The 27,136-nt window shown below is 45.0% G+C and overlaps 1 protein-coding gene across 2 annotated transcripts in view; it reads left to right on the top strand.

The window, feature by feature from the left end:
- Nucleotides 1–27,136, top strand: part of phlpp1 (PH domain and leucine rich repeat protein phosphatase 1) — a 165,289-nt gene that overhangs the window by 92,925 nt on the left and 45,228 nt on the right. For both annotated transcript variants that reach the window (XM_060914028.1, XM_060914038.1), the window contains exons 2-5: nucleotides 400–596; nucleotides 5,942–6,067; nucleotides 9,987–10,135; nucleotides 18,192–18,338. In XM_060914028.1, coding sequence (XP_060770011.1) covers nucleotides 400–596; nucleotides 5,942–6,067; nucleotides 9,987–10,135; nucleotides 18,192–18,338 — 619 coding nt within the window. The remainder of the gene's footprint in view (nucleotides 1–399; nucleotides 597–5,941; nucleotides 6,068–9,986; nucleotides 10,136–18,191; nucleotides 18,339–27,136) is intronic.

The following is a 27,136-nucleotide window of genomic DNA, read 5'->3' as shown; positions in this document are numbered from 1 at the left end:
ACGGAATAAACACACCAGGGACACGTCGGCCCTGTTGAACTGCTCTTCACGCTTTGGCACTCGATTGTGTAATCCAAAACGCGACCGTCCCCGAGCCTGGGATAAAGAGTCCAGTAGACGAGGCCTTGGACTGGCCGAGGGATAAACGTGAAGTCCGGAATCTGGTGTTCGAAATGAGGACGTGAACCTAACCAGCACTGTGTCCATGTTGGTGCGAGATGCAGGATGTTGGACGAGTGGCAGTAGAAACGCTCGAGCATGTAGACGAATTGTAAACTTGAGTATTTATATTTGCTCGAACTCCTAATGTGGCTCCGTGCATCAGAATTAGATTTGTTCAAACGTTGTGTTTTCTGCCATTTGTTTAATCACCAGTTTTCTTGTCCGTGTGTCTTGCAGGGAAGCCGTACAACGTGGCAAGCTCGGAGCGCGTGCAGCTCTCTGGGACGTACAACGTACGCAAAGGCAAACTGCAACTACCCGTGAACCGCTGGAGCCGCCGGCACGTCATCCTGTGTGGCACGTGCCTGATGGTGTCATCGATTAAAGCCAGCCATGCAGGCAAAATGCACATTCTGCCCCTGATCGGGGGAAAGGTAACGCTTTAAATGGTTCAAAATGCACACCCTGCCTTTAATGGAGGCACAGGTGACAATGCTCATCCTGCCTCTAACGAAAGCAATAGCTACATCTTAAAATACTCAAAATGCACATCTTGTCTCTAACGGAGGAAATGATGACGTCTTAAAATACTCAAAATGCACATCCTGCCTTTAATGGAGGCGCAGGTGACATCTTAAAATACTCGTAATGCTCATCCCGCCTCTAACGGAGGCAGTAGTTACATCTTAAAATACTCAAAATGCACATCTTGTCTCTAACGGAGGAAATGATGACGTCTTAAAATACTCAAAATGCACATCCTGCCTTTAATGGAGGCGCAGGTGACATCTTAAAATACTCGTAATGCTCATCCCGCCTCTAACGGAGGCAGTAGTTACATCTTAAAATACTCAAAATGCACATCTTGTCTCTAACAGAGGAAATGATGACGTCTTAAAATACTCAAAATGCACATCCGGCCTCGAAAGGAGACAGAGGTAACATTGTAAAATATTCATAATGCTCATCCTGACTCTAAAAGAGGCAGTGATTCCATCTTAAAACGCTCAAAATGCACATGCTGCCTCTACTACTCATAATGCTCATTCTGGCGCTAACAGAGGCAGTGGTAACATCTTAAAATATTCAAAATGCACAATCCTGCCTCTATTAATGAAATTACACATTCTGCCTCTACTGGAGGCAATGGTGACATGTTAAAATACTCATAATGCTCATCCTGCCTCTACCGGAGGCAATGGTGACATCTTAAAATACTCAAAATGCACATCCTGCCTCGAAAGGAGACAGAGGTAACATCGTAAAATATTCATAATGCTCATCCTGACTCTAAAAGAGGCAGTGATTTCATCTTAAAACGCTCAAAATGCACATGCTGCCTCTACTACTCATAATGCTCATTCTGGCGCTAACAGAGGCAGTGGTAACATCTTAAAATACTCAAAATGCACAATCCTGCCTCTATTAATGAAATTGCACATTCTGCTTCTACTGGAGGCAATGGTGACATGTTAAAATACTCATAATGCTCATCATGCCTCTACCGGAGGCAATGGTGACATCTTAAAACACTCAAAATGCACATCCTGCCTCGAAAGGAGACAGAGGTAACATCTTAAAATATTCATAATAATATTCATAATAATTCATAATTATCCTGCCTCTAAAAGAGGCGATGGTTCCATCTTAAAATGCTCAAAATGAACATTCTGCCTCTAATACTCAAATTGCGAATCCTGCCTCTAAGAGAGGCACTGGTAACATCTTGAAGCACTCAAAATGCACATCCTGCCTCTAATACTCATAATGCTCATCTTGACTCTTACAGAGGCAATGGTTACATCTCAAAATGAACATTCTGCCTCTAATACTCAAATTGCACATCCTGCTTCTAATGAGGCAATGGTAACACCTTAAAATGCTCAAAATGCACATCCTGCCTCTAATGGAGATAGTGGTAACATCTTAAAATATTCATAATGCTCTTCCTGCCTCTCACAGAGGTAATTGTGACATCTTAAAGTACTCAAAGCGCTCATCCTGACTCTAACATAGGCAGTGGTTACATCTCAAAATGAACATTCTGCCTCTAACGCTACGTTCACACTGCAAGGCTTAATGCTCAATTCCGATTTTTTTGTGAAATCCGATTTTTTTGTGAGGTCGTTCACATTAACAAATATATGCGACTTGTATGTGATCCTCAGTATGAACGAAAAGCGACCTAAAAGTGTTCCGCATGCGCACTGCAGGATACGACGACGTCACACGCAGTGAGCATGGCCAGTGTTTACAGAAGTAAAACCGCCCGGTTGCGGTATGACTCATCCAATCTAGCTTGAATAGCTGCATCCCCCCAAATGGAAATCAGCTCCCTAACCTCTGCGTCCTTCCATTGAGAAGATTCAGAACCTTCACAGCCCGAAGCGTCCCTCGCATTGATGTCATGCGCAGGGGCGCAGATACGTTTTTTGAACTGGGGGGGACAAAAAACTGGGAGGGGGGACAAAGCTGCCAGCAAACCAACCCCAACCCCGATATGCCTGTCAAACTTGTTGTTAGTAACCATAGCAACCAAGCTCGAGCTCGCAACCTGTGCAGTCTGCGCAGCTCAACCAACCGAATATCAGTCTTTGTTTTGTTTTATGTGAGTTGTTGCAACTATGTATACACTGCTGTGCACCTCAATAAACCGAATGGTAATTAGTCTTTTGATTTTTCCGTGAGGTTTGCCTTATGCAAAGAAAGACAGCATACACGTTTTTTCCTCCCTGTAAGTGGGGGGGACCGAACGAGGTGAATTTAAATCTGGGTGGGACGAGTCACCCCCTCTATCTGCGCCCATGATTATGCGCCATGTTGTTATAACTTTTTTTGAGAGACCCACCGCCTACTTCAGCGCAGAATAATGACGTTTGTGGCTTGTTGATGACGTGTAAGTCGGATGAATGCGACCTGGCGGTTCAGACTGAAGTCGCATATGAAAAGAGCGGATAGGGATCGGAATTAGCACCACATATCCAAACGGCCTGGGTCGGATTTGAAAAAATCGGATCTGTGTCGTTCATATTGTCAATAAAAGATCGGATACAGGTCACATATGGGCGAAAAGATCGGATTTGAGTCACTTCAGCCTGCAGTGTGAACGTAGCCTAATACTCAAATTACACATCCTGCCTATAACGGAGGCAATGGTTACATCTTAAAATGCTCAAAATGCACATTCTGCCTCTAAAACTCAAAATGCACAACCTCCCTCTAACGGAGGCAATGGTAGCATCTTAAAATGCTCAAAATGCACAGACTGCCTCTAACAGAGGCAAGGGTAACATCTTAAAGTACTCATAATGCACATCCTGCCTCTGATACTGAAATTGCTCATCCTGCCTATAACGGAGGCAATGGTTACATCTTAAAATGCTCAAAATGAACATTCTGCCTCTAAAACTCAAAATGCACAACCTGCCTCTAACGGAGGCAATTGTTACATCTTAAAATGCTCAAAATGAACATTCTGCTTCTAATATTCAAATTGCTCATCCTGCCTCAAACAGATGGAATGGTTAACATCTTAAAATACTCAAAATGAATATTCTGCCTCTAAAACTCAAAATGCACAACCTACCTCTAACAGAGGCAATGGTAACGTCTTAAAATGCTCAAAATGAACATTCTGCATCTAAAACTCAAAATGCACAACCTACCTCTAACGGAGGCAATGGTAACATCTTAAAATGCTCAAAATGCACATTCTGCTTCTAATATTCAAATTGCTCATCTTGCCTCGAACAGATGGAATGTTTAACATCTTAAAATACTCAAAATGCACAACCTGCCTCTAACGGAGGCAATGGTAACATCTCAAAATGCACAACCTGCCACTAACGGAGGTAATGGTAACAACTTAAAATGCTCAAAATGCACATCCTGCCTCTAATATTCAAATTGCTCATCCTGCCTCGAACAGATGGAATGGTTAACATCTTAAAATACTCAAAATGCACAACCTGCCTCTAATGGAGGCAATGGTAACGTCTTAAAATGCTCAAAATGTTCATCCTGCATCTAATGGAGGCAATGGTAATGTCTTAAATTACTCAAAATGCACGTCCTGCCTCTAATATTCAAATTGCTCATCCTGCCTCGAACAGATGGAATGGTTAACATCTTAAAATCCTCAAAATGCACAACCTGCCTCTAACGGAGGCAATGGTAACATCTTAAAATCCTCAAAATGCACAACCTGCCACTAACGGAGGCAATGGTAACATCTTAAAATCCTCAAAAAGCACATCCTGCCTCTAATATTCAAATTGCTCATCTTGCCTCGAACAGATGGAATGGTTAACATCTTAAAATACTCAAAATGCACAACCTGCCTCTAACGGAGGCAATGATAACATCTTAAATTATTCAAAATGCACGTCCTGCCTCTGATACTGAAATTGCTCATCCTACCTCTAACGGGCAATGGTCACATTGTAAAATACTCAAAATGCTCATCTTGCCTCTAATGCTCAAAATGCATATTCTGCCTCTAATACTGAAATTGCTCATCCTGCCTTTAATGGAGGCAATGCTAACAACTATAAGTAATTAAAATGCTCATCCTGCCCCTGACCGAGGGAAAGGTAGCACCTGAAATTTGTTCAAAATGCACATTGTGCCTTCAGGAAGAGAGCGGGAACACCTTAGACTGTTTTGCAACACGAGTTAAATCGCTTTTAATTGCGTTCACCCTTTAGGTCCTTCCTGAATTTAATGACCTTCTGCCAACTTTGGAGGAGGAGGAGGAGGTTCTCGCCTCTTGGTTTTGTTTGTCTGGCCCCAGCATAACTCAAAAAGTAGCGAACGGATCTGGATGTAATTTGGTGGACAGCTTTCGTATGAACCCTAGGTTGAAGGGATTTGATCCCGATGTTGATGGTACGGTATGTGCCTTGGTGGAGGTATGAACCCTGCCGAGTGGCCCTTCTGGTTATGGTCTGGAGCAACACCTAACGACACGCTGAGGAAGTGCGGAATTAGCTTCAGGATAGCATGATGCCCGTTTTTGCCCCCACCCAACCATCTCCCTTTGCACGGTCCTCTGAATGCGTTCTGTTGACTTTTGGATTTGTTCTCCGCTCAATGACAATAAAACTCCATTTAATCTCATGTAATTTTTTTTTTTTAATCTGTTTGTTATGCCATCCACATACGCTCTCGTCCGAAACGAACGAGGCAGAATGAGACGATTTGTCTGGCAGATGACCCAGCATCGACCTTTCCCAAACACCTGAGATGATCTCACATGCATACTTGAGTTAAAACTCTTCATTAACTTCGAAAGACGGGATTCCGTTTAGCGACCACATCTCGCTCCAAAAAAAAGCTCATCAGATGTTAGCGACTCTGAAGCTCGGGGCCAGAAAAGCGTTCCGAAGCGGCAGAAACGAGGAGAAAGCTAACCGAGCAATTAATTCAGTTTTATTTGAATTGCGGAGTTTGTCCGAAGTCTGGACGCAGGTTTCGATCCCTGATGAGGAAGCCAGGTCTCGAGAATGTCCTGCAGTTGACGTAACTTGTATCATAAGCTCAGGCTGATGGTAACGTTAGTGGAACGTTGTTATTCTGATGGAAATTAGTTCGACGCGGTTAAAAATACAGACGTCCTGCTTGATCGATAGTTGATTATTATATTGAAAATTATTTTACTGTTCTATTTTGCAACAAACCTGCAGTGAAAAAAATGTCTGACCTTTAGCTACCTTTAGTCTTTTTGTTACTGCCTGAAGGTGATGTTGTTTTCTCTCTCCCTCTCTCTCTCTGTGTGTAGGTAGAGGAGGTGAAGAAACACAGCCACTGCTTGGCCTTCAGCTCAGCCGGGCCTCAGAGTCAGACCTACTACATCAGCTTCGACAGCTTCACAGAGCACCTGCGCTGGCACCGTCATGCTGCCAAGGTGTGTGTGTGTGTGTGCAATTGAATTATTTCCCACTTAACTTTATTTCGTTGAACAGCATTCCCCAGACTTATTTCCCTAAATGTGTCATGACGTAAAGTAAGTGCAGACGCGCACATGCTGTTGTGTAATGATTTGTGTTGTATGTTGGTGCGAGTGTTGTCTTGTATAGTGCTTGATGTTCTGAAGGATGGTGTTGCGTTGTGGGATGTATTATTGAATGTTAGCGTTTGTTGTATTTGGTGTTGCACCATTGGTATGGTATTGAATGTTATGGTGTTTGGTGGTGTGTCTTGTGTGACGGTGTGCTGTGGCATGTGGTGTTTGTAATGTCTGATGTGCCATGTAATGTGTTGTGGGGTGTGTGTAATGTCAGGTGTTGCGTCCTGTGTTGAATGATGTGGTGGTGTTTGTAGTGCCTGGTGTAGGGTCATGGCGTGGTACTGAATGTTGTGATGGTGTTTGTAAGGTCTGGTGTAGTGTCATGGCATGGTGTTGAATGACGTGGTTGTGTTTTATAATGACTGGTGTTGAATGGCATGGTGGTGTTTATAATGATTGGTGTTGGGTCATGGCGTGGTATTTGAACTGACCAGTGTTGGGTAATGGTATGGTGGCGTTTATAATGACTGGTGTTGGGTGAGGGCGTGGTGTTGTATGATGTGGTTGTGTTTATAATGTCTGGTGTTGGGTGAGGGCGTGGTGTTGTATGATGTGGTTGTGTTTATAATGTCTGGTGTTGGGTCATGATGCGGTGGTGGTGTTTATAATAACTGGTGTTGGGTCATGGCGTGGTGTTGAATGATGTGGTGGTGTTGGGTCATGGAGTGGTGTTGTATGATGTGGTGGTGTTTATAATGACTGGTGTTGGGTCATGGCGTGGTGTTGTATGATGTGGTGGTGTTTATAATGACTGGTGTTGGGTCATGGCGTGGTGTTGTATGAGGTGGTGGTGTTTATAATGACTGGTGTTGGGTCATGGCATGGTGTTGTATGATGTGGCGGTGTTTGTAATGACTGGTGTTGGGTCATGGTGTGGTGTTGTATGATGTGGTGGTGTTTGTAATGACTGGTGTTGGGTCATGGCGTGGTGTTGTATGAGGTGGTGGTGTTTGTAATGACTCGTGTTGGGTCATGGCATGGTGTTGTATGATGTGGTGGTGTTTGTAATGACTGGTGTTGGGTCATGGCGTGGTGTTGAATGATGTGGTGGTGTTGGGTCATGGAGTGGTGGTGTATGATGTGGTGGTGTTTATAATGACTGGTGTTGGGTCATGGCGTGGTGTTGTATGATGTGGTGGTGTTTATAATGACTGGTGTTGGGTCATGGCGTGGTGGTGTTTATAATAACTGGTGTTGGGTCATGGCGTGGTGGTGTTTATAATGACTGGTGTTGGGTCATGGCGTGGTGGTGTTTATAATGACTGGTGTTGGGTCATGGCGTGGTGGTGTATGATGTGGTGGTGTTTATAATGACTGGTGTTGGGTCATGGCGTGGTATTTGAACTGACCAGTGTTGGGTAATGGTATGGTGGCGTTTATAATGACTGGTGTTGGGTGAGGGCGTGGTGTTGTATGATGTGGTTGTGTTTATAATGTCTGGTGTTGGGTGAGGGCGTGGTGTTGTATGATGTGGTTGTGTTTATAATGTCTGGTGTTGGGTCATGATGCGGTGGTGGTGTTTGTAATGTATGTTGTAGTGTCATGGCGTGTTGAATGATGTGATGGTGTTTATAATGACTGGTGTTGGGTCATGGCGTGGTGTTGTATGATGTGGTGGTGTTTGTAATGACTGGTGTTGGGTCATGGCATGGTGTATGATGTGGTGGTGTTTGTAATGACTGGTGTTGGGTCATGGCGTGGTGTTGTATGAGGTGGTGGTGTTTATAATGACTGGTGTTGGGTCATGGCATGGTGTTGTATGATGTGGCGGTGTTTGTAATGACTGGTGTTGGGTCATGGCGTGGTGTTGTATGATGTGGTGGTGTTTGTAATGACTGGTGTTGGGTCATGGCGTGGTGTTGTATGAGGTGGTGGTGTTTGTAATGACTGGTGTTGGGTCATGGCATGGTGTTGTATGATGTGGTGGTGTTTGTAATGACTGGTGTTGGGTCATGGCGTGGTGTTGAATGATGTGGTGGTGTTGGGTCATGGAGTGGTGTTGTATGATGTGGTGGTGTTTATAATGACTGGTGTTGGGTCATGGCGTGGTGTTGTATGATGTGGTGGTGTTTATAATGACTGGTGTTGGGTCATGGCGTGGTGGTGTTTATAATAACTGGTGTTGGGTCATGGCGTGGTGGTGTTTATAATGACTGGTGTTGGGTCATGGCGTGGTGGTGTTTATAATGACTGGTGTTGGGTCATGGCATGGTGTTGAATGATGTGGTGGTGTTGGGTCATGGCGTGGTGTTGTATGATGTGGTGGTGTTTATAATGACTGGTGTTGGGTCATGGCGTGGTGGTGTTTATAATGACTGGTGTTGGGTCATGGCGTGGTGGTGTTTATAATGACTGGTGTTGGGTCATGGCGTGGTGTTGTATGATGTGGTGGTGTTTATAATGACTGGTGTTGGGTCATGGCGTGGTGTTGAATGATGTGGTGGTGTTGGGTCATGGCGTGGTGTTGTATGATGTGGTGGTGTTTATAATGACTGGTGTTGGGTCATGGCGTGATGTTGTATGATGTGGTGGTGTTTATAATGACTGGTGTTGGGTCATGGCGTGGTGTTGATGTGGTGGTGTTGGGTCATGGCGTCATGTTTGTATGATGTGATGGTGTTTATAATGACTGGTGTTGGGTCATGGCGTGGTGTTGTATGATGTGGTGGTGTTTATAATGACTGGTGTTGGGTCATGGCGTGGTGTTGTATGATGTGGTGGTGTTTATAATGACTGGTGTTGGGTCATGGCGTGGTGTTGTATGATGTGGTGGTGTTTATAATGACTGGTGTTGGGTCATGGCGTGGTGGTGTTTATAATGACTGGTGTTGGGTCATGGCGTGGTGGTGTTTATAATGACTGGTGTTGGGTCATGGCGTGGTGGTGTTTATAATGACTGGTGTTGTATGATGTGGTGGTGTTTATAATGACTGGTGTTGGGTCATGGCGTGGTGTTTGTATGATGTGGAGGTGTTTGTTGTGGTGTAAGATGACGTGTTGTAGGTTTGTGTAAAGGAATGATTCAGGCCCCAGTGAGAGAATCCTTTCCACTGTCGTTTCTGGAGGCTGTTGCCCTCGGATGAACGTTACTGTCGGATTCTACACAGCACACGCACTGCTCCGTCTGTGAACCCAACTAGGGCAGAAAGATTCCGTCTATTTTCTTCTGCTTTTCCCAGAAACAGCCTCGTAGTGTCAGCTGTGTTCATCCCAGCGGGAGCCTCAGATTAGCAGAGAGAGAGAGAGAGAGAGAGAAAGAAAGGACTGTGGAGATTTTAAAGCCAGAGAACCTCAGTGAGGTGTTTGGAAGGTTCAGAAACACCAGTGTTGTGTGTGTGTGTGTGTGTGTGTGTGGTGGTATGTTGCATCATGTTGTACTGGATCGCGTCGCATATGGTGGGGTCGTCCGATCGGATCGCGTGGTGTGTGGTGGGGCCGTCCTGTGGGATCGTCTTGTTGCATGTGGTGGGGTCGTCCTGTCAGGTCACCTATGCTGAGGTGGTCAGCCCATCACGTGCGCGAGGGTATGGGTCATGGCCCGTCATGTGCCTCTCGTGCTCTGTTAGTAGGATCGTATTATCATATTATACCCGATCGTGTGGGGTCACGTTTGACGGTGATGTCATCACGTTGTATCATGCTGTATGGTGGTGTGTGTGGGTGTGTGTCTTACTCAGGCTCATCACAGCGAAAGCTGCAGTGTTTTTAATCTCTCTCTCTCTCTCTCTCTCTCTCTCTCTCTCTCTCTCTCTCTCAGATGGTGTCTCAGAGGATCAGTTCGGTGGATCTGTCGTGCTGTAGTTTGGAGAAACTTCCTCCTAACCTACTCTACAGCCACGACCTCACTCACCTCAACCTAAAACACAACTTCCTCCCCGCAGACAACTCGCTGCAGCAGCTCCAGAGGTGGGTGTGTGTGTGTGTGAGAACACGTGCTCAGACACGGAGTACTAGTTTGACAACATTGTGAAGATCCAAAGACTAGTTGATTAAAAGTGGGCGGAGCTACATGGCTCTTGAGGATTTTTGTTTGGTAGAATCATAGGACTTCGATGAAGTGGGACTGGACCGGACTGATGGATTCGCTATAGCACCACCATCAGGAAAGTGTACGTCTACTTTCCTGTGTAGCTGAATAATAATAATGATAATAATAATAACTAAACTGCATTTCCGCAAAGAAAATGCAAAGTGTGCTTGCTGAGCTGTAGCAGAACAGAAGGAAAAAAAAAAGGAAAAGACGAGTGCAGTTCAGACCCGATTGCATGAATGTGTCAGGGGAGTTGGTCTGAAGTATCACATGAAGTTTGGTGCATCTCTGATGGAGCGTGTCTGAGTAGGATGACTCGATTCGTGAGTCCTATTCATTTCCTATGGGAAAAAACGACAAGGACGACAGAACGGGTGCATCGATCCAAAAGCTGTATACAAGCACACTACACCAGCGGATATGTGGTGAAGTGTTACTGAGCAAAACTCCATCCATTTGAGTGGGGCCAAAAATCAATGGAAGCCTATGGAGGGAAAAAAGGATGTGTGAAAACTAAGAAAAAGACGAGTGCAGGTCTCAGATGAGGGGACGGATATGTGTGGGGACTTGCCCTGAGGCATCATATGAAGTCTCTTGAAGTTTGGTCACTCAGTTAAAAAAAAAAATTTGACGGAGAGTGAAAGCTTTTTTCCCAAAACGCCATTCATTTTCAACAGGGCCGGAAGTGAATGGATGAAAAGAAAGGAAAGAATGAGTGCGGGTCAGAACCGAATGCGCATGTGTGTCTGGGGAGTTGGCCTGAGGTATCACATGAGGTTTGGCGCGTCTGCGATGAAGCGTGTCCGAGCAGGACGATTCGATTCGTGAGCCCTATTCATTCTCTATGGCAGAAAAATGACAAGAATGAGAGAACAGGTGTGTCGATCCAAAAGCTGAAAACAAGCACGCCATTCCAGATCGGGCCCTACGTTTCAGCGTTGGAACAGTGTCTCTATCTCGAAAGCCCTAGAAAGAGTAGTGGATCCAAAAAATGGGTGAAACGGAATGATAATAGTAAAAATAAAACTTAAGAAGAACAATAGTGCGCTTTTGCAAGCACACTGATAATAAATGAGAGAAATCCTGACATTTCCAGCAGAGTTACGAGCAGTCTGTGCCTGGACCCTGAAATAAAGGTTCCTCAGGCAAGTTGTTGGTTGAGACCATGCTGAGTGTGCGCGCAGCTTCATTTCTTTCCCCCTCAGATGGTCACCATATTTGCGTTCATTGATCAGTAGGGCTGTAACGATACACCCAACTCACGATTTGATTCGTATCACGATTTTTGACCCACGATTCGATACACCCACGATTTTTTTAAAATGTATTTTTAAAGTAGTAAATTTGACTTATTAACATTTACTTACTTACATTAACTATTTAATAACAAATAATTCAGACCACTGCAGAGAATGAGTAATATGTATGCAAAAATGAACAAATGTATATCCAAAGATTGTTTTATTTCTCAAAATAATACTGTTGAGCCGGAAGCTCTGTTTTTTTCGGTTCTGAAAGTCATTTTTCCAAATCGTGTAAATCCGTTAAGATTTTTTTTGGGGGGGAGTGGCTCTCTCACTGTCTCACTCTCATAGGGCCAATGATTTTCTGTGATTGCGGAAAACAGATGGAAATTACGGAATTTTTATGGTGAAACGTTGCTCGCGTGTCAAAATGTAACTGCCGCAGAAGGCTTCCGCCCAAGCAGACATGCCTTCAGTGTTGCCAGATATTGCTAACGTTTTCCACCCCAAAATATGTTCAAAACCAGCCAAAAAGCACCTAAACCCGCCCAATCTGGCAACACTGCATGCCTTTCCGGTCAAGTGATTGTGATTGGCTTGTGGCACACCTAGCCAGCCAATGAGCTGCTTGTTTACAGATTCGCTCCCCGCGTCGCAACCAGAATGGCGACCGCTTAAAAGAAACGAATGCTCTGCCAGTGGCGAGTGTGGACGTTGCGTGACTCGCAGAAGATTGTCGCAGGTCGGCGAAAAAACGACTTACTAATAGATATAAAAAAATAAAAGTAATTTAAGTAAGTTTAAAATGTAATTTAAATAAAAAGTAAAGTATTCATAAATTGAAGTTTGGAAGCACCTCTGTTTTTGGGCTGAGGAGAAGTTTGAAAGGGTGTACCGCGATTCTGCCTTCTTGTATCGCGACACGGATCGTGGCTCTGCGTATCGCGATTTCGATTTCGATACGCATATTGTTACAGCCCTATTGATCAGGTGTAGAATTACGGTCATGGTGAAACTGTACAGCATGACAGGCTTTCGTCTAAACCGGGCAACAGGGGCGCTGCGCCCTCTTACTCTTGGCGTGCGCCCCCTTACTGAAATGCCGATTGAACCCCAAGTCACACTTAGGCCATGCACTTACAGTGGGGAAAACAAGTATTTGATCCCTTGCTGATTTTGTTGGTTTACCCACTAAGAAAGACTTGATCAGTCTGTAATTTTAATGGTAGGTGTATTCTAACATGTGGAGACAGAATATCAAAAAGAAAATCCAGAAAATAACTTTTAAATATCTATATTAATTTATTTGTATTTTATTGAGAAAAAGAAGTATTTGATCCCCTAGTAACCATCAAGAGTTCTTGTTAATACAGACAAGTTAGACTCTCCAAATTACCTTGTCGCCTAAATTGAAGACACCTGATATCACTAATGACTTGTATAAAAGCCACCTGGCCACAGAATCGATCAGTTTGTCAGACTCCAAACTCTCCAACATGGGAAAGACTAAAGAGCTTTCTGTGGATTTAAGGGAGAAGATTGTAGACCTGCACAAGACCGGTATGGGCTACACAACCATTAGCAAGAAGCTGGGCGTTAAGGTGACAACTGTTGGTGCAATTGTGCGCAAGTCCAAGACTCGCAACATGATCATCAATCGACCTAGGTCTGGGGCTCCAAACAAGATCTCACCTCGTGGGGTTTCCAGGATCATGAGAACGGTGAGAAATAGACCTAATACAACACGGGCAGAGTTAGTGGATGATCTTAAAGCAGCTGGGATCACAGTCACCAAGCAAACAGTTGGTAACACTTTACACCGCAATGGTCTAACATCTTGCAGTGCTCGCAAAGTACCCCTGCTTAAGAAAGCACATGTGCAGGCCCACCTGAACTTTGCCAATGAACATCTGAATGACTTGGAGAGTGACTGGGAGAAGGTGTTATGGTCAGATGAGACCAAAATTGAGCTCTTTGGCATCAATTCAACCCGTCGTGTCTGGAGGGAGAGACATGCTGCTTATGACCCCAAGAACACCATCCCCACTGTCAAGCATGGAGGTGGTAACATTATGCTTTGGGGGTGTTTTTCTGCACAGGGCGCAGGGCTACTTCACCGTATCAAAGGGAGGATGGACGGAACCATGTACCGTAAAATCCTAAGTGAAAACCTCCTTCCCTCTGCCAGGAAGCTTAAAATGGGTCGTGGATGGGTCTTCCAGCAGGATAATGACCCAAAGCATACAGCCAAGGCAACCAAGGAATGGCTGAAGAAGAAACATGCGTATCAAGGTCATGGAGTGGCCCAGCCAGTCTCCGGACCTGAATCCTATAGAAAATCTATGGAGAGAGCTGAAGCTCAGAGTTGCCAAGCGACAGCCACGGAATCTTGATGATCTAGAGGTCATTTGCAAAGAAGAGTGGACCAAAATTCCTCCTAATATGTGCCGAAACCTGGTCATCAACTACAAAAAATGTCTGACCTCTGTGCTTGCTAATAAGGGGTTTGCCACAAAGTCCTTTTGGCAAGAGGGTTCAAATCAGGGCTTTGAACCGGTTCAAGGAACGAAAACGAAAACCGGGAACTTTTTCTATTTCACATGGAACAGAAACGAAACCAGAGACTTTATTATTTTTTATGTTCCGGAACAGAAACGCTTATTAAAAATAATGGTAACCGGTTAATACCGGTTTTTATTTCGTTCCTCAAAGTTTCTGTAGCCTACAAATAAAGTCATTCTTCTCCTGCGCAAGTTTCTATGACCCGCTGGGGTTCACTTCCTGTGTGACGTTCGCTGACTGAATGGAGAGAGCGGGAAGGTGGACTACTAGTGAGTAAGTGCATTACTGAGTGTCTGAGCAAAGAAGAGCCTGAACGTTGCAACCTCCCTATTGGCTGTTTGTAAAAATGTATCAGTTGTTGCCCTTCCCACGGGAATCATCGCGGGCTCGAGAGACGAGACCTGACGAGTTAGTTCGTTGGTAGCAGAACAAAATGTCTGGACACAAATCGGGTTTTCAGAAAAGGAAAGAAAATAAACGGAGGGTCGAAAATACAAAAAAGGAGGCAGAAAATGCAAAACGAGTTTTAAGGTAGGACAAATGGTTACTTTTCTGAGGCAGCCCGCCGTGGCTGCCTGCAGGCTTATTTATTATAGCCCATTGAGTTAAAATAGTTGATATAAAATGTTTATAGTTATAGTTATGTGATGGTTGTCCTGATTTAGACTGGTGTTTTTTTTTGGGGGGGGGGGGGGGGGGGTTGCGCGATGTTGCACCCGGGTCCAGATTAGGGCAGAACCGGCCCTGGCTACATTTCAGGTGTAGTTTGTTTTATGTATGTATGTACTTGCATAGATGTGTACTTGGTCTTCCAATATGGCGCCTAACAAACTCTCGCGGCGCGGTGACGTCATGCGGTAGCCCTCTATAGGGCCTGACTAGCCTTTGGTAACACACTAAACGAATTATCTTTCATTTTTGGCACTTTTTCTGTTTGTGTAGATGGGAAGACATACTGAGAATCCAAATCGCCAACATTTGAAATAATAATTGTTTTGAATTATTTCTTGTCTTATTTAATGAAGGTTGTAATAGAATTAGCCTACATTTGGCTTAAGCTGGATGAGACAGAGACATAATTTTATAGCCATTTGTTAAACAGCTGACAGGGAACGTAATTAACCGTTCCGGGAACGAAATTTTTTTGTTCTAACTGGTTCGGGAACGTCTATTTAATGGTGGAACCCAAAACCGGAAACGTTAAAATTCCGTTTCTGTTCGGAACGAACCAATAGGAAAAAAATTCCGGTTCAAAGCCCTGGTTCAAATACTTATTTTCCTCAATAAAATGCAAATAAATTAATACAAATTCTTTAAAGTCGATTTCTTGATTTTCTTTGTGATATTCTGTCTCAGCATGTTAGACTACACCTACCATTAATATCACAGTCTTTATTAGTGGCCAAACCAACAAAATCAGCAAGGGATCAAATACTTGTTTTCCCCACTGTATGCTACTGCACAACATGCAGTCTTTCTCAGAACGATCTTTTCTCCGTGAAAACATCCCAGCAACACCACGTGACAATGTGTCTGATCATCAAATACGTTATAATTACTCCAAAAATATTCCAGTCATAGTAGATACGCCGCCAGACGGTGCAAAAATGATCCGAATTGGCGTTTCAGACCGAGGCGCCATGTTGTTTACTTGTCGCGACTGCTCTCGCGAGATTTGACAAGGTCAGCTGACTTGTAGCGCGAGATTTCTCGAGACTGAATGACCTTTCACCCACCGGCGCGGGAGCTTTGGACAGAAGTAGTTCGCGAGTTGTTTTTGTTGACACTTGGGCATTTAAAGATGTCATCCCGCGCCACGAAGCGGAAGAAAGCCAAAGACTGTCCGGGGCAGAAGATGATTACTTCTTTCTTTTTCAATGTTGACAATTTGTTAGAATTTCCCTGTCAGATAGCCTCAGAATGTTCCATTGTAGCCTCAATTTTTCAAAGGCTTCGCACGGTGGAGGGGGGGGACGGACAACCGGCACCATCCCCCCCCCCCCCCCCCCGGTCGTCGCTTCGCTCCCTCGCCATGGTGAGCGCCCTCATATTAGATAAACCCCTGGTATGACGTCATGAACACTGCCGGATGTTTTCCATTACTTTAAAAGCAGGTTATGGAGTAATTTTTGTTTTTGGCTGCCGTTACCGTATAACACACTCCTGGCAACCCTGTAAACATGAAGAACAGGAGTGGTGGTGGTGGTGAAAGAGGCACGGATGTGAAAGTGAAAGAGGGGAGTTGGCTGTTGGAATGCAAATAAATAAAAGGATAAGAGTCTGGGAAGAAGGTCTGACCGAGTTTTACCTCGAACGTGTTCCGCTTGCGGCCTCCGTATCTGCAGGAGTGGGGATGGGGATGAGGTTTAATACGAAGCGCAAATCAAAAGCGTGGCGCGAATTGAACGGAGTCAAATGGGGTGAAACGGGGGTTACGGATATAATTTCGTGACACCTGTTTGCAGTAAACGATGCAAAATCTTAAACCGAATGAAAGTGTTCGTTCAACTTGTTGTGTTTAGTTTTTCACCCACGTGACCAAGTCATGTGAGGCCACCATTTTGGACGTCACGGTTCGAATCGGTTTGAATGCGAGGAAGGCGACAAACGGAAAACATAAAAGAAAAAGGAGCGAGATGCAGAAAACACCTTCACTATCCAGCGACGTAGGGCATTTACAGGGCGAGCAGAGGGAGAGGTATTTGCAAAAATTGAGGTTAGCAGGCTTAGAGAACGATGTTTACCTGCTTCCACCAGGATTGTTCACTGACGTACGGAAGTACACGAAGCCCTCGTCTTTACCTGACTTCGGCCCACATGATCTGTATACCTATGTCGTTAAAAACCCATCGCCATACACAGGTATTGATCTGAAAGCGTATAAGAGTTTGGATGCCTACAAATATTTTGTGTCAGGCTGGGTAACATGCCTACATCAGCGGGTCGTCCCTGGAGCCGGTGGTCGCCATCTGATTACAGCTAAGGTTTGTTCACATTTTCATTTACTTTCGGTCCTCAGGATAAACAAAATGTTATTAAATGTCATTGAAATAACTTCTTAGTCTGTTGAGACATGGCCCGTTATAAATTTGCTGTTACCAGGCAATGACCAAGAACTGTATTATTAGGGTCGGTGTCTGTGTTGTAGCAGTGTACTAGCAGCTAGCTGTTAGCACTAGCTAATGTCAACAACAGTAGCTGGTATGTTACTGTAGCAATGCTTACGTTCAGTCATTTGGATGACCGTTAAAACCTTTCAGTCTCAAGTTTTTCCTTTACTGTATTTACTAGTTTACTGAGCTAGCGCGCTAGCTCCCAGCCTGCCCGAGCGCGCTAGCTCAGTAAACTAGTAAATCCAGTAAAGGAAAAACTTGAGACTGAAAGGTTTTAACGGTCATCCAAATGACTGAACGTAAGCATTGCTACAGTAACATACTAGCTACTATGATGTTGACATTAGCTAGCTTGACCTTCAAAATGGCGGACACCAGGGCGTCACGTGACCCTGTGACGTCAGGTGAAAAACCTCAATAGGGAGTGAAGACAAAAATGGATATGGATGGATGGATGGATGGATGGATGGATAGGTTTGTGTGGTGTGAAAGAGAGACATGGAGCATGTGGGTGGCCCTTTGTTTCTCTGTAAACACACCTCATATGCCATTATGGCTCCCACCTCTCTCTCTCTCTCTCTCTCTCTCTCGGCCCGGTGTTGTTGTTGTTGTTAGGATTTTCCACGCATGTTACTCTTCAGCAAAGAGGGCTGCGTGCCTGCAGAGAGAGGCGTGATTGTTTTCTCTCAAAACCCTCAACCTTGTTTGTGATCATATTTACCCAAGCACAAAAGCTTCAAAGCTCTCCAGCCATCTCCAGCACCAGGGCATGCTGGGTAAAAGAGAAAAAAAAAAAAGTACTCAATGTTCGACAGTGCAGCTGTGGTTAGGACAGAGTCCTGGAGCTGAACAAAAACAGACAGTGAGAGAGAGAGAGAGACAATGGGGGAGGTGTGTGTGGCTGTTCGTTGAACCTGTGAGTCAGCATGGTCACTGTCATTTCAAGCTGAAGTATTTCTTCATCGCTCACACTCAGGTCTCTCATTCACTAATCATGTGTGTGTGTGTTTTAGGTTCTCTCGGTTGCGGAGTCTGAACCTGTCCAATAACCAGTTGGGAACGTTCCCCCTGGCGCTGACCTCCATCTCCACCCTCACTGAGCTCAACCTCAGCTGCAACTGCATCAGCAGCCTCCACCCCAGTGTGGGCAACATGCACAAGTAAGGATGGAGGGAGGGAAGGTGGAAGAGTGGGCACCATGTTTCACTGTGACTGGTGTGATGCAGAAAGGTGGAACTTCACTGGAGGACAGTTGGGTGGGACGGACGGATGAATGGAGTGAACGATTTGGTTGGATAAGTTAATAGAGTGATGTAGAACAGGTGTAGAAGTCCGGTACAAGAAGTGCTGAACCTCCAGTGCCAACTGAACAACGTGTAGTGTAATATTCTGTTGAAGTACCGGCACTCGGCAAACAACCAAGAAAAACAAGCCAACCATGTACATGAGCTGACAAAGTTCAACTAAGCAGAGGGGGAAAAAAAACCCAGCGGTTAACACTGAGTCACCCTGACCAGGCGAGACAGTACACAGCCGGTCAATACCGCTACGCAATTACACAGTGGGCAGGGACGCAGGGGGGAGGTGCAGCTTGAAGAGGTGGGTCTTCAGTCTGCGCTTGAAGGTGGTCAGGGAGTCGGCAGTTCTGACCTCGATGGGAAGGAGGAGGGGCCAGGAGACCAGTAGTAGCGGAGCGTAGGGATCTGGCTGGTGTGTAGGGATTGGACCAGTCTCTGGAGGTAAGCAGGAAGGACCTGACCCCTTGATGCGAGCTGCGACAGGCAGCCAGTGAAAGCTGCATAGACAGAACTGTATCATAAATAAAAATGGACTAGTAGATGGGTGGATGGAGAAATGGAACAATGGATGGAGTAGTATGTTGACGAATGGATGAAACAGTAGATGGATGGAGAGAGCAGTATATGGATGGATGGATGGATGGATGGATGGATGGATGGATGGAGCAGTATGTGGATGGATGGATGGATGGATGGATGGATGGATGGAGCAGTATTTGAATTGAGCAGTACGTGGATGGATGGAGTAGAATGTGGATGGATGGATGGATGGATGGATGGATGAAGCAGTATGTGGATGGAGCAGTACATGGATGGATGGATGGATGGAGCAGTATGTGGGTGGATGGATAGAACAGTGTGGGTGGATGAATGGAGGGAGCAGTAGATGGATGGATGGATGGATGGATGGATGGATGGATGGATGGAGCGGTATATGGATGGATGGAGCAGTATTTGAATTGAGCAGTACGTGGATGGATGGAGCAGTATGTGGATGGAGCAGTACATGGATGGATGGATGGAGCAGTATGTGGATGGATGGAGCAGTATGTGGATGGATGGAACAGTATGTGGGTGGATGGATGGATAGAACAGTATGTGGGTGGATGAATGGAGGGAGCAGTATGTGGATGGATGGATGGAGTGGTATATGGATGGATGTATAGAACAGTATGTGGATGGATGTGTAGAACGATGGATGGATGGAGCAGTATATGGATGGATGTATAGAACAGTATATGGATGGATGTATAGAACAGTATATGGATGGATGGATGGATGGATGGAGCAGTATATGGATGGATGTATAGAACAGTATGTGGATGGATGGATGGATGGATGGATGGATGGATGGAACAGTATATGGATGGATGGATGGATGGATGGATGGAACAGTATGTGGATGGATGGATGGATGGATGGATGGATGGAGCGGTATATGGATGGATGGATGGATGGAACAGTATGTGGATGGATGGATGGATGGATGGATGGAGCGGTATATGGATGGATGGATGGATGGATGGATGGATGGATGGATGGATGGATGGATGGATGGATGGAGCAGTATATGGATAGATGGAACAGTATGTGGGTGGATGGATGGATGGAGTGGTATGTGGATGGATGGAACAGTATGTGGATGGATGGATGGATGGATGGATGGATGGATGGAGCAGTAGATGGATGGATAGAACAGTATGTGGATGGATGGATGGATGGATGGATGGATGGAATGGATGGAGCAGTAGATGGATGGATAGAACAGTATGTGGATGGATGGAATGGATGGAGCAGTAGATGGATGGATGGAACAGTATGTGGATGGATGGATGGAATGGATGGAGCAGTAGATAGATGGATGGAACAGTATGTGGATGGATGGATGGATGGATGGAGCGGTATATGGATGGATGGATGGATGGATGGATGGATGGATGGATGGATGGATGGAGCAGTATATGGATAGATGGAACAGTATGTGGGTGGATGGATGGATGGAGTGGTATGTGGATGGATGGAACAGTATGTGGATGGATGGATGGATGGATGGATGGATGGATGGATGGATGGATGGAGCAGTAGATGGATGGATAGAACAGTATGTGGATGGATGGATGGATGGATGGATGGAATGGATGGAGCAGTAGATGGATGGATAGAACAGTATGTGGATGGATGGAATGGATGGAGCAGTAGATGGATGGATGGAACAGTATGTGGATGGATGGATGGAATGGATGGAGCAGTAGATAGATGGATGGAACAGTATGTGGATGGATGGATGGAATGGATGGAGCAGTAGATGGATGGATGGAACAGTATATGGATGGATGGATGGATGGATGGATAGAACAGTATGTGTGTACAGTGCTTGAAAAACCTCAAGTCCGATCGTCAGAGACGACTAAAGTATGTGCAAGGACGAGTAAAACTTTATTCGTCCAATCGGGCAACAAAAGTTAGTGCTGGCAACCGAAGCAGCCCAGGCAACCGCTCCGTGATGCAGGTCTGAACTGTCAGTCAGGCAGTAGCATATTTCAGTTATTATTATTATTCTGCAAAGTGAATCACGCATTGTGACATCTGACTCCTCGTCAAAACAAAGTTCACCTGTGTCTATCGAAAATCTTGTTTTCCTGGACTGGTTCCTGTATAAAATGAATCCTACCAAGCGTCAGAGACTCTGACTGTATGCTCACTCTGCGCTAAGAGAGCAGGGAACCAGTCTAAAGCAGCTCGGCTCGGTTCACGGGAAATGCATTCAAAAGTTTTATTCATCAACACGACAAAATATAAAAGTACAGAAATATTTTGAGGAATACGGAATGATGTAATTATACCAATTGGCTCAGGGCCACGAGGGTCAAGGACATCGTGTGCCAGCAGCGCGGTTGAAGCGGCAGGTATCAAACTTGGAACTCCCGATTGGAGTTAATAATGAACATCACCACTGAATAATGTTCCTTACCTCTAACCAGTGAAACCATATTACGATTTTTTTAAAATTGTTTTTGATGGTTTCATATATTTCATAATAATATTTTTATTTTCTAAATATTTATCAACATACCGCCATTGTGACACGGGAGCCTGTGATTGGTGGACAGCCGACAAAGGGCGTCTCCCGTTGGTTGTAAATCATGACATAAAAATCGTAAACACATACGGGACCCGCTGATTGGCTGTTCACATACTGAAGCCAAGCGGAGACGTCCGGCGTCTGTTGCTGTTGTCTGAAGAAAACTCCAGCTAAGAAAGCTCTACTACCGGATCACTGGGATAATCTTAGTCAGAAAGAAGCGAAGGATAGATATACGCGGAAATTAGTTTATTAGCGGTTCTGATCCGTACAAAATTCCTCGAAATGACTGGGGTGACGGTGCAGATTTGTGGTCTAGCATTAGCTACATGTTGGAATATACCTTTTTTTTTTTTTCCCCCCGAAAAGTCCCGACACGGAAGAACAGTTTAAAAAAAAACAACTACAGAAGCAAGAAAACCACCTTTGTGTAAAGACTTTTTCCCGACATCAGCTTTTGGGAACAGAATGTTGCGAAAGCCAAAGCATTTACTCTCAGAGGGCTCCGACCTAAAGCGCGGGCTGGATGGTAAACTATTCCTGCTCCTCCATGGACATGTAGTTACACAGCAATGCTTATTATTGTTAAAACGATATCTGAAGTGTTATTTGTAAAATAAAATATCTTGCTCTAGGCTTTCAAACAATGTTGTAAGATTTAATTTTAATTTTATCTAATAGTGGTCGGTACAATAATTTAATTGTAATTAAATGTTCATCCATCCACATTATTGCTCCATCCATCCACGTACTGCTCAATTCAAATACTGCTCCATCCATCCATATACCGCTCCATCCATCCATCCACATACTGCTCCCTCCATCCAGCCACATACTGTTCCATCCATCCACGTACTGCTCAATTCAAATACTGCTCCATCCATCCATATACCGCTCCCTCCATCCAGCCACATACTGTTCCATCCATCCACGTACTGCTCAATTCAAATACTGCTCCATCCATCCATATACCGCTCCCTCCATCCAGCCACATACTGTTCCATCCATCCACGTACTGCTCAATTCAAATACTGCTCCATCCATCCATCCATCCATGTACTGCTCCATCCATCCATATACCGCTCCATCCATCCATCCACATACTGCTCCCTCCATCCATCCACATACTGTTCCATCCATCCACGTACTGCTCAATTCAAATACTGCTCCATCCATCCATCCATCCATCCATGTACTGCTCCATCCATCCATATACCGCTCCATCCATCCATCCACATACTGCTCCCTCCATCCATCCACATACTGTTCCATCCATCCACGTACTGCTCAATTCAAATACTGCTCCATCCATCCATCCATGTACTGCTCCATCCATCCATATACCGCTCCATCCATCCATCCACATACTGCTCCCTCCATCCATCCACATACTGTTCCATCCATCCACGTACTGCTCAATTCAAATACTGCTCCATCCATCCATCCATCCATCCATCCATGTACTGCTCCATCCATCCATATACCGCTCCACCCATCCATCCATCCACATACTGCTCCCTCCATCCATCCACATACTGTTCCATCCATCCACGTACTGCTCAATTCAAATACTGCTCCATCCATCCATCCATCCATGTACTGCTCAATTCAAATACTGCTCCATCCATCCATCCATGTACTGCTCCATCCATCCACATACTGCTCCATCCATCCATCCATATACCGCTCCATCCATCCATCCACATACTGTTCCATCCATCCATCCATCCACATACTGTTCCATCCATCCACATACTACTCCATCCACCCACGTACTGCTCAATTCAAATACTGCTCCATCCATCCATCCATCCATCCATCCATCCATGTACTGCTCCATCCATATACTGCTCCATCCATCCATCCATCCATCCATCCATCCATCCATATACTGCTCCATCCATCCATATACCGCTCCATCCATCCATCCGTCCGTCCATCCATCCACATACTGCTCCATCCGTCCACGTACTGCTCCATCCATCCATGTACTGCTCCATCCATCCACATACTGCTCCATCCGTCCACGTACTGCTCCATCCATCCATGTACTGCTCCATCCATCCACGTACTGCTCCATCCAAATACTGCTCCATCCATCCATCCATCCATCCATCCATCCATGTACTGCTCCATCCATATACTGCTCCATCCATCCATCCATCCATCCATCCATCCATCGCTCCATCCATCCATCCATCCACATACTGCTCCATCCATCCATGTACTGCTCCATCCACATACTGATCCATCCATCCATCCATCCATCCATCCACATACTGCTCCGTCCATCCACGTACTGCTCAATTCAAATACTGCTCCATCCATCCATGTTGTGCTCCATCCACATACTGCTCCATCCATCCATCCATCCATCCATCCATCCATCCATCCATCCACATACTGGTCCGTCCATCCACGTACTGCTCCATCCATATACTGCTCCATCCATCCATCCATCCATCCATCCATCCATCCATATACTCATCCATCCATCCATCCATCCATATACTGCTCTCTCCATCCATCCATCTACTGTTTCATCCATTCGTCAACATACTACTCCATCCGTTGTAATTAAATTACAAACACTAGCAGAATCGGGACATTCCAGTTGTCGCTATAGTCGTACACTAACTATAATCCTTCTTGTAATAATAATTTCAACAAACGGTTAATGTTCATTTCCCTTTTCATTTATTCTCGATTCAAAGGCACAGTTGAGTCATACAGGTTGATCAGTGTGTAACAGACAACAATTATTTTATCCAAAATAGTTTTTCCTGCCCGAGTCGATTTATTTCCATTTCACACGTGTGCAGCTGTTGTAAAGTTCAGTGTGTTTTTGTGTAGAACTCTCTGGAACTGTAGGTTCATTTCTACACTCTGGTTCCACAGTGACATTTTGCACAGGACTGGGTTCCTTTGATAACAGAAACAAAACTCCAGCATTATTATTATACTCATTCAAAACTCTCCACAGCTTAATATACCCTAAATTATTCTTTCCTCTGCTACTAGAACTTCTTTCTTTCTGAATGTGTCTGCGTATATTGGTGTTACGGTTTTGTGGATTTATCATAAGTATGCTTCTTCACCTATCAAAAAAAAATCAACTGCATTCTGTCCTCTCCAAAATAAAATAAAGCTCTGGGCAAGTAGAATTGTTTTTCAGGCGAGTATGTTTTGGGTGCTGCTCGCCCAGTGGGCAAATAAGACTGGGAGATTTTTTTTCAAGGACTGGGGTAGATGGGTGAATGGATGGATGGAGCAGTATGTGGATGAATGGATAGAGCAGTATCTGGATGGATGGATGGATGGATGGATGGATGGATGGATGGTACAGTATGTGGGTGGATGGATGGATGGTACAGTATGTGGGTGGATGGATGGAGCAGTATGTGGATGAATGGATAGAGCAGTATCTGGATGGATGGATGGATGGATGGATGGTACAGTATATGGGTGGATGGATGGAGCAGTATGCGGATGAATGGATAGAGCAGTATATGGATGGATGGATGGATGGATGGTACAGTATATGGGTGGATGGATGGAGCAGTATGCGGATGAATGGATAGAGCAGTATCTGGATGGATGGATGGATGGATGGATGGATGGATGGTACAGTATATGGGTGGATGGATGGAGCAGTATGTGGATGAATGGATAGAGCAGTATCTGGATGGATGGATGGATGGATGGATGGTACAGTATATGGGTGGATGGATGGAGCAGTATGCGGATGAATGGATAGAGCAGTATATGGATGGATGGATGGATGGTACAGTATATGGGTGGATGGATGGAGCAGTATGCGGATGAATGGATAGAGCAGTATCTGGATGGATAGATGGATGGATGGATGGATGATGGATGGTACAGTATGTGGGTGGATGGATGGAGCAGTATGCGGATGAATGGTTAGAGCACTATCTGGATGGATGGATGGATGGATGGATGGATGGTACAGTATGTGGGTGGGTGGATGGAGCAGTATGCGGATGAATGGATAGAGCAGTATCTGGATGGATAGATGGATGGATGGATGGATGATGGATGGTACAGTATGTGGGTGGATGGATGGAGCAGTATGCGGATGAATGGTTAGAGCACTATCTGGATGGATGGTACAGTATATGGGTGGATGGATAGAGCAATATCTGGATGGATGGATGGATGGATGGATGGATGGATGGATGGATGGTACAGTATATGGGTGGATGGATGGAGCAGTATGTGGATGAATGGATAGAGCAGTATCTGGATGGATGGATGGTACAGTATGTGGGTGGGTGGATGGATGGAGCAGTATGTGCATAGGTGAAAGTATAGAACAGTATGTGGGTGGGTGGATGGATGGATGGGAGCAGTATGCTGATGAATTAATGAAACAGGATGTGGATGGATAGAGCAGTATGTTGACATGGATGAAACAGTATGCGGGTGGATGGATGGTACAGTATATGGGTGGGTGGATGGAGCTGTATGTGGATGGATGGATGAATGGAGCCGTATGCGGATGGATGGATAGAACAGTATGTGGATGGATGGATGAAACAGTATGTGGGTGGGTGGATGGATGAAACAGTATGTGGGTGGGTGGATGGATGGAGCCGTATATGGATGGATGGATGGAGCAGTATGTTGACGAATGGATGAAACAGTATGTGGATGAATGGATGGAGCAGTATGTGGGTGGATGGATGGATGGATGGATAGAACAGCATGTGGGTGGGTGGATGGATGAATGGATGAAACAGTATGTGGATGAATGGATAGAGCAGCATGTGGATGGATGGATGGATGGATGGATGGAACAGCATGTGGGTGGGTGGATGGATGAAAGCAGTATGCTGATGAATGGATGATGCAGTTTGTGGATGAATGGATGAAACAGTATATGGATGGATGGATGGATAGGTGTGTCAATACCGGATGGGTGGATGGATTAATGGAAGGGTGAATCAGTAGATGACCGTATAGATGGAGCTGTATGAGGATGGATGGATGGATGGATGGATGGATGGATGGATGGATGAGACATGATGAACAGCTTTGATGGATGGACAGAGGTGTAGATGCAGAATAATGGATGGACAGACAGAGCAGGGATGGATAGACAGACACGGGTATAGATGCAGGATAATTGATGGATAGATCAATTTATCTGAGTGATGGAGGTATAGACGGGTCACATGGATGGATGGATGTGTAAACAGTCTTAAACCTTCATCAGGAGCAACTTTTAATAAATCAGCACTGAGATCACATGACCCCAAGGTCACATGATCTACAGAAACAAACCCAGGCTGAGAGGAAGCGTTTCAGTATAAAACCACGTCCTCGAGGCAGCTGGCTGCTCACCTGGAACAACCTGAACCCCACAGCCTGCTTTTCCACTTCAGTAGCACTGCTGCCCCCTACAGGTTCAGCACTATAACACACACACACCCTGAGAAGTGGCCTCTTGGTGCTTTATCAAAGTCATTTTATTCAATCTAAAAGTTAAAACAGGACATGAGCAAGGCAGAAATTCCTTTTTTTTTTTTTTGTATTTCTTTGAAGAAGATAAGAG

Source organism: Neoarius graeffei, chromosome 1, assembly GCF_027579695.1.
Source record: "Neoarius graeffei isolate fNeoGra1 chromosome 1, fNeoGra1.pri, whole genome shotgun sequence".
NCBI classification, from domain to species: Eukaryota; Metazoa; Chordata; class Actinopteri; order Siluriformes; family Ariidae; genus Neoarius; species Neoarius graeffei.
Note: the sequence above shows the minus strand (reverse complement) of the source record. Positions and strands in the feature narration are given on the sequence as shown.